We start from the raw sequence: 8,716 nt of genomic DNA on the forward strand, positions 1-8,716 counted from the left end.
AAGCAAGAAATTTGATTTTACATTTAATCAATATCTTAACTGGAAAAAAAATGTAAAAGGTACATTCTGAAACTTGAAAAACACTCCTGAAAAATAAAAAGAAGCATTCTAGGGGAATTTTTATTTCTTTGCCACAGGGCAGGTCCTAGCATTGTGGCCATCAATTTTGTGGCAAATACCACAGGTACGCATTTTTTTGGTTTTCATTGAAATTTCCATGCTGCTCTTTAGGCGAGATCCACAACCTTTATTCCTACTTGAGAGCGGATTGAGAGTCGATGGTTCCTCCAGCGGGATAGGACCTACAAACTTGTCTGCGCGATGAGCATCACCAATGTTCTCGTGGCTGCAATCTTTGCTGAAAATGCTGCTGTTTATATCTTGCAATGCTGCCATGAGTTTGTCAATTTTTTCCTCATCATCCCATGCGTAATCCATGAAAGTCTGAAACTCAAAACATGCCCTTGTCCTTTTAAGTTTTATATTCTGACCTGTACCGCTATTTACATCAGTACTTGGACGTCCCAGCGATGAATGATTTCTAACAGCATCTTTGGTCCACCGTGCCTTTACATATTGACGAGGTATACTATGCACGCCACATTGTTTTAAAGCTGCGAAAGAATGCCTGCACAAATAACCCTTTCGAAAAAAGCACTTGCAACTGCAATCAACTGTGTTATCGCTGAGCCTAATAGAGACCTGTAGAGTTATTGATATGCATTAAGTTTATTTTTAGGTGAGGGAAAAGGCAACAAAACAATTTTTTTTTTACCTTAAACACTTTCCCTTTCAGCATATCATCCACACATGTGAAATGACGGGTGTCATTTTCAATATGCATTTCAGGCATGCTGGTATGGAAACAAGCTGATGTTATCTCATCTCTTACGAGGTAGTATATCGACAACGTATAAACATCAGCTGCATCCTTCTCAATAGGCATCGTCGTCTCCATTCGAGGAGTTTCACGTGATTTTTTATCATCATCTGTGGTAGATAGACGCTGCTTATCCATTGCACTTTCAAAACTGGAATAAAATTCAACAAGTGTATCACCACTCTCATGAAAATGTTGAAAAAAGGAATTAGAACTTTCAGATCTTGATGTTGTCCTCAACAGACCAGCCATCTCCACATCCCCAAAATATGCAGGAATCCACTGTCGCCGGTCTCTGAACATTTTAGCCAACCATTTATTCCCTTCTAATTTATATTCTGCAATGACATCCTTCCAAGATTCCTCAAACTGAGCAGGCGTTGAATGTTCAGAATAAACAGTCGCCTTCAATTTATTCATGAATTTCTTGTCCGAGGAAAGAGTGGGACCAATCTGAGAAAAAATGAATTATAAGGAAGTGTGCAAGATAATACAAAAAAACAGTGATTTAGATCTTAGCATACAAAATTAACAAACCTTTGCAGGGAGCTTGTTCATTATGTGCCACATACAAAGCCTATGTTTTGCCACATCCCAATGTAGTCTCAATGCTTTTTTAATAGCAGGACATTGGTCCGTAATTACACAGTACGGAACACGTCCCATTGCCTCCTTGAATGAAAGAATCAGCCATTTAAAATTCTTATAATTCTCTTTCGCAATAAGGCCAGCAGCGAAAGTGACATTCTTCCAATGATTGTTGACGCCGGTAAATGGAACGAATACCATGTTATAGCTGTAAATCAAGACAAAAAACAGTACGCCCAAAAAATACTATAATCTACTAGGTAAACAAATAAATAAAATAGTAAAATCAAGAAGGTAATTGAAAACCTATAGAACTGCTAAAATAATATTAAAGCTAGCTGATTTTCTAAACTATAAAACATATGTTATAATTGTAGTTGTGACTAAACACATGAAAACAACTTATATTCTGCTTTATTTGGCAAATCAAATAACATTAAAGTTGCATGGTATGTAACATTAAAGTGTGAGTAATAAAACTACCTGGTGAGGCTCCTAAATGAGTTAACTATATCCCCTCGATATAACATATACTAATAACAGAGGACATGGATGTGCATATGGATATAAGTATGTAGCCTTCAAATTTAGGAGCCTTGAGTAATGAGCATATGTCAGAACCACTGGTGGCAACATGTCGCAACTATCACACTTTGACATTTTTCAGAAATTTAACAAATAGTTTAACATTGTACAGATTGCAAAATGTGATAACATACAAGCCTTTTTCCTATAAAAAAAAAGAAAATTAAAACAAAAGAGTTAAAGCATTTTAAAAAAAGTTTTAACTCTGTAATGAAAATTAACAAGAAAAGAAGATGAATTGTAGTTGCCTAACAAATACAACTAGTTAGGAGAAATTAGAAAAAAAAGCATACCGATTCGTGCGAAAAGTTGGATCAAAGGACACAATATCGCCAAAAACCTCATAATTTGCTTGAGCAATAACATCAGTCCAAAAGAGTCCCGTTAGGTGTCCTTCACGATCAACCTTGTAAGAATAATAGAAAGCACCTTTGGACTTCTCTCTGTGTACCTTGAACTTCCCAAGGATCAGATCGGCATCATGTTCCCCAATCCGAAGTTTTACATCTCGCGAAAAGTTTTTAAAGTCATTCTTGGTAGCACCTATATTCTCATAAGATCCGACCATTTCTTTTGCTAAGGTATAGGCTTTTGTAGGACCAATATTTGCACGAGCGCAGTCCATAATAAAATTTTGATGAGCAAGAGACAATTTCCGATTACACCTTAAGAACATTCTTTCCTGACCTTCAATTAGAGCATGATTATGCTCTTCCACGATGCTCATAACGACAATTCCTCTTTGACCAGCAGGTTTCATTATAATCTGCGCTGGACAAAAACATCTGCTTGACGTGGTCCTCCGATTCTGAGAGCTGTCAACTGTTTTAGCTTTGTTTGCATCTGGATTACCACCACGGCTGCACTGAAAATATTTGGCCAATAACTTACCACGGCTATTAGTTCTCTCAGTTGATTTACGAACATCAAACCCACAATGTCGACCATATTCACGATAAAAACTGAATGCATCTTCTAGTGTTGGAAAATGCTGATTTGTGTGAGGTTTAAAAACCTTATCGCAGTTAGGTGTCCAAAACTTGGAGCCATTTGGAGAAACAAAACAGGTGGCTTCACATGAGTTCAAACAGGCTGTAGTCGCTTTCAGAAATGCTTCTCTTGAAGTGGTTTTATCAGCTATATCTATATCTTCCAAGTCTTCGTCCTCAAAATTAGTAATCTCTTCAGCAAAAATATCTTCACCAGAGTCTGAATTAGAGTGTTCCGAGTCTGAACTTTCAAGATGAGGTTGTACAGGAATTCCTAAAAAAATAACAATGTAAATAATTTAACAAACCAGAACAAGGAATAATATATGTGTATCCAATTAAGAGTGAAGTTATGCAGTACATCCCAGAATCTTGCACTCTTATGATTTATGAACTTAATCTCTCAATCAATCAAAATAATATTTTATAAGCAATGGAAACTTGCAAGGGTACAATTACTTTAACAATCAACAGACACTAATGCTGCAACACAACCGCAATACATGATCGATGTTTCTGTAAAACTTTCAAGGGTGTAGAATAACAATCAAATAAAAACACTTACTTGAAGTATCATGAGATACAGTCATGGTTGCAAGATCAGAAAATTAAATCAATTCTGATCAACAATGATTTGTGAGAAAAGAAAATCTTAACACGGAACGTTGATACTGAAATGAGCGAAAGGAAAGTGGAGTCAGACAGGATAGAGCAGTTACCTGCTTTCCTAAAAAAGCTCAACAAAATGTAACTGTCGCGTGCATCACTACTTTCCTATTATTTTGCATTTATTTCAAAATTTAAAAAAGAATTAGTGAATATTGGTAGCCATTGGATGTTTAATAATTGGATGGCCAGGATTTGGTCTCTGCAGTCTCCAAATTAGTTGGTCTCCACAGAACTTTTTTCTATATATATATATATATATATATATATATATATATATATATATTGATTTAAAAGCAAACAGACTATTGGAGATGCGAGGGGTCGGTATGGTTAGAATGCGATTGTTTTGAAAAAATTAATTATAATTTTCATTTTTTATATACCAACTCAATATTTTAGTTGAGGGGTCTTTATGACAGGAGTACTTCTAGACACGGACTATGAAGCTCAGTTTTGTGAAACTCTTGTCGCAAATAAAATCGAATCTACCTATGTAATCTTCGTCAAATATCGTTGAAGGATTGTAGGATACGCGGGGCTTACAATATTTTTACAACTAATTAAATATATGAATATTTTGTTTTTTGTCAAAGATATGTTTCTGATCGAATATTATAAATATATATTTTCTTTCATCAAATTAAAACTTTAAATAACAAAAGAACAAATTTGGATTAATATATATTTATTTGATGTATTATATATTTATATATATTGAATATATTAAATAAGATTGTAATAGTAAGAGATATAAAATAACTTATAAATAAATAGGACTACGCTTCTTATAATATAATGTTGATCGACTATATTTATTGATCGACATGTTTTTTTAAAGAAAAACAGCTTGTTTGAAAATATTCGTCCGTCTTTATTTTAAAATGACCAATAATTCTTTTTCTAAACAATATTCATGAAATATAATTTTAATATTTGATCAATAAGTACATATATATCTTTCTTTCTTTTTTTGCTAATTGATTAGCATACGTGGGAGTTTCCCGCAAGGTGGTACAAGAGTTCTACCAGCACACCATATTTCACAAACCTTTGATGAGATTAGACAAGAAAAGACATTCTTAAATTCTTTTGTGACAGGGCCGAGGGAATATTTGCAGACTTACAGTTACGAATTGTTGTACTGTGTCCCTTTCACAGAATAATCATCCTGGTCGAGGCTGGAGCCAATTAAAGTGTTGATGTTTTTTTCCTTCACGTCAAAGAAGGTTTGTCGTGCAAAATTTATACTCAAATGTAATTATTACGCTTATGTGATTATTACTATATCGCAGCTAATAAACCATACACTCAATCACCAGAGTATATATGAAAGAAATTTACCCAAACATATCAATGTCTGTTAACAAGAGAATTCAATCCTCTGATTCCGGAAATAAAAATATATACGATTTTTAAGAAAGAATTAATTAAATAATGATTTTTAGAGAATATAATTAAAATTTCTATTTAAAAAATAAAAATTTATGCTAAACTAGATACCCCAAATTATTTTTCCAAAATTATTCCACATGACAATTAAAAACAATTATATTGATGAGATTAACACAACTGCCGGATACCTATCATGTAAAATACCAATCATTTTACACCTCGATGGAAAGGAGGGGTAAAAATCTTATTCACAGGAAGACTCGTGGTACAGCTTAAGCTTAGCATATAGAGTAATGACGACACAAGTAAGAATCTATAACCCTGATCAGTTAACATATGAGCAAAATTTTCTAGTTCTGGAGTGAAGTATTGCAGCTAACAAAGTCCCTAAACAACACAGTGATCCCCATACAATAAAACTTGTATTGTAACATTTCATGCCCATGCACTTTCCATCATCATCAAAGCCTCCATTTTTCCGGTAAAGCATTGCTGCCAAGCTACCGAATATGATGGATCCGATGGGGATGTTTATTATCACAATGTTATGGTTAACTCCAAACCTTTTGGCTCCAAAGAGCTCTCTAGTGGCTGAGACCGCGATTGAGGAGATGGCTCCGGTGGATAAACCTATAATAGCTGTACTAATATGGAGGCATATGTTGCTGTCTATAAGTAGGATGAAAAAGGCTCCGGTCATCGGTGCCATCATCACTGCCATTGCTCCGGCTCTTGAACTCATGTACCTTGCCCTGAATTTAGTTGTTTGCAGAACAGTGATCAGTGACATAATTTTTGACATACATAAAAAGAATTAAGTTCAAGAAAGAGTAACAATAATCTGAGTCACGACTCTGATACCATGCTGAGAACCAGTCCATCTAAAACCTCAAGGTATTAGAGGAAGACCCCAAATGGATCTTTGTGTCCATATTAAATTAGGAGAATATTGGGGCCAAACTAGAGCTCTGATATCATGTTGAGAACCAGTCCATCTAAAACCTCAACGTGTTAGAAGAAGGCCTCATATGGATCTTATACTATATTTCAATGTCAAGCATCATAGTCCATACCTGGTAAAACAGTATTCGAGCAGACATGGAATTAGACGCCCAAAGAAACTAAAGGAAGATGAAAGTGACACCAATGAAGTCGTTCTGGAGTGCCCCCTCGACTCCACAATCTGTCCCAAATTGTTCAGATAAACCAGCCCAATTGTCGCGCCAAACATGTAAACAAAGAAATAAATCCAGAAATCCAATTTCTTAATCATCAACCATGGTCCCGTCTCCTGCTCATCAACTTGTACAGCATTGTTGTCTCCATGTTTCACCGCACCAGTTTCTACAGACAAAGCGAGAGCCTGATTCCCATTTTCTGCCTGTTCATCTGCAGGAAAACTACGGACCCTCCTCTCTCTTATCCAACACTTGTGCTGCACATTTTCTCTGATCTTCTCCACCAGAGGAACAGTAATTGGAAAGAAAATAACCAAAACACTGATACCAATCAATACAATCAACGGAGTGCTTGTACTAGATCTTAATATCAAGTCACCCAAACTAGTACTAATCACAGCAAAGATTCCAGTAGCCGTGGTTATCAGAAACATCACAACAAATCCAGTCGACAATTTTCTGCTACAAGTATAAGATGAGCCACCACCTGAACTTGTGCTATCACCAATATTATCAGATGATCTAGCGACTAAAGGGGCAACCATTATACAAACTATAAAAGGCAAAACAGAATTTAACAAAAGATACCCTCTTGCTTTTTCACTAGCTGAAGAATTCTTGTACACAACTTCAACTATATCCCCATAAATCTTTGCACTCAACCCCTGATAACTAGTCGATAAGCCCAGAGAAAGTTGCATATCCAGAGGAAAATTTTGTATGATAAGAATGTAGCAAACAGTATTAATCCAACAAATACTATTTCCTGCCACAATACTTAAAATAAAGAAAACTGAATAGGGTGGTGAAGTAAGGAGGTCCAACATAATATATTGTGCACCATAAGCAATAAATCCGATAACTGAGCCTATGAAGAGGGTTAGCCACAAGGGCAGATGGGCTGCAGCCAGGCCGGAAAAGCATGCAAGAATCTTGCCAGCGTCGGAAGCGAAGGCCAAGTTGTTGAGCTGAAGCTGTGAGATGGAGAGGAGGCTTTTGAGCTGGGAAGAATAGGCCGGGAAGTTTGTGTTTGTGGCACTTATGGATTGAAGCCACATAGCGGCTACTAGACTAAGCCATTGTGTTGACATATTTAGAGCAAAATTTCATGTAGAAGAGATGGAGCTTGAGGGAATAAATGAGAAAACAGAGTGTGGGGAATTAGTTTGGAGTTGGAAAAACATGTTGCAAGCTATTGTCTCAGGTATCACTAGAATTTGAACTACTTTCTAATTTATTCAAATGTTTGGACTAGAATGGAAATGGTTCGGACAACGGACTGCTGCGTACCTAAATACAGTTGAGCCCAATATTCGATAGGGATGATGATGATGGATTTCTAGATATCCTGTCATAAGAAATATATAAAAGTAAAAAGTATATATTAAATTTTTGTTAAATTTTGGAAGAAGACGTATGACTAATTTCTTAACCAAGTCAATACAAAATTTATGAAAATTTTCGAGAGTTGGAATTTGAGGACATTTTACTCATGATCACAGGGACGATCGCAGTGCGGCCGGTGTAATTTTTTGCAAACTAAACCATGTGTACGGTTTGATTGAAAATTCGAACCGCAACTGCACCGCGCAGGCATAAAAACTCAACCACACCACAAAAATGCGGTGCGATGTGGTGCGGCTTGTATGCTTAAGAATAGATATTTTTAATAAAAATTAAGAATAAAATTTGGATATAAAATAATTTAAACTTTTTTTATAATTGAATTTATATGATATATATCATTTCAGAGCAGTAGCAACTACTAAAATAATACAAACAAAGTTATAAATATAATAATAATACTAATGGGTACCAAGAGACATAGTATAATAATATAATCATTTCATAAAAATTTGGTATAATAGTAATGCGAGGTTTATAAACTAATAATTAACTATTATTTAAGAGATTTAACAAATATATACATACATAATTATAAATAATATACATACATATATAATATAATTTTATTTGACTATAACTAATATATTTATATATGTTATAATATTATGATACATTGCAGTTTGAACCATACTAGTAATATGTTAAACCGCAACTCGCATCGTAACGCACGATTTATGAAAAATTCAAACCGCACCACGAAGATTAAAAACCGCGTTTTAAATATGATTGATGCAATGCGAACGGTTTATGCGAGTTGGGCAGTTTTTTGTTCGCATGTAATTGAGAAAAACCCTATCACATCATATGTTGGACCACAAGTATAATAAGTTTACAAAATAATTTGGAAAAACGAAGTGTTAATAAGCTAACATCAACATCAAGTTATTGGCTATGTTTATTTACAAGTGAAATATATTATTGGAGTTGGAATTTTTTAGATAATTTAAATTTTTATTAATAATATGTAGTAATGATTTTTAGCTAAAAAATTTAGAGGTGGGAAATTCTTTTAGCTAAAAGTCACTAAT

At 34.7% G+C, this 8,716-nt stretch overlaps 2 protein-coding genes across 2 annotated transcripts; both read right to left on the reverse strand.

Annotated features, from left to right (window-relative positions):
* Positions 1–94: 94 nt before the first annotated feature.
* Positions 95–3,743, reverse strand: LOC108198173 (protein FAR1-RELATED SEQUENCE 5-like). The gene is made up of 5 exons (XM_017365942.2): positions 3,608–3,743; positions 2,347–3,316; positions 1,418–1,676; positions 776–1,333; positions 95–702 (listed from the first exon to the last, which is right to left on the reverse strand). The coding sequence occupies exons 1-5, from the start codon at positions 3,630–3,632 to the stop codon at positions 121–123; spliced, it is 2,394 nt and encodes a 797-aa protein (XP_017221431.2). The 5' UTR covers positions 3,633–3,743; the 3' UTR covers positions 95–120.
* A 1,540-nt stretch (positions 3,744–5,283) lies between these two features.
* Positions 5,284–7,548, reverse strand: LOC108199051 (protein NUCLEAR FUSION DEFECTIVE 4). Its single transcript, XM_017366808.2, has 2 exons — positions 6,177–7,548; positions 5,284–5,855 (listed from the first exon to the last, which is right to left on the reverse strand). Exons 1-2 carry the CDS (start codon positions 7,370–7,372, stop codon positions 5,429–5,431), a joined length of 1,623 nt encoding a protein of 540 aa, XP_017222297.1. The 5' UTR covers positions 7,373–7,548; the 3' UTR covers positions 5,284–5,428.
* Between the last annotated feature and the right edge of the window lie 1,168 nt (positions 7,549–8,716).

Source organism: Daucus carota, chromosome 8, assembly GCF_001625215.2.
Source record: "Daucus carota subsp. sativus chromosome 8, DH1 v3.0, whole genome shotgun sequence".
Lineage (NCBI taxonomy): Eukaryota > Viridiplantae > Streptophyta > Magnoliopsida > Apiales > Apiaceae > Daucus > Daucus carota.

Bases quoted from the DNA above. Each gene is read 5' to 3' on its own strand.
- LOC108198173 (XM_017365942.2), bottom strand. From the start codon at position 3,632: ATGACTGTATCTCATGATACTTCAA. The intron at 3,317-3,607 runs GTAAGTGTTTTT...TTATTTTTTTAG, and splicing joins TGTATCTCATGATACTTCAA to GAATTCCTGTACAACCTCAT. The intron at 1,677-2,346 runs GTATGCTTTTTT...CTTGATTTACAG, and splicing joins CCAACTTTTCGCACGAATCG to CTATAACATGGTATTCGTTC.
- LOC108199051 (XM_017366808.2), bottom strand. From the start codon at position 7,372: ATGTCAACACAATGGCTTAGTCTAGTAGCCGCTATGTGGCTTCAATCC. The intron at 5,856-6,176 runs GTATGGACTATG...AACTAAATTCAG, and splicing joins CTCGAATACTGTTTTACCAG to GGCAAGGTACATGAGTTCAA.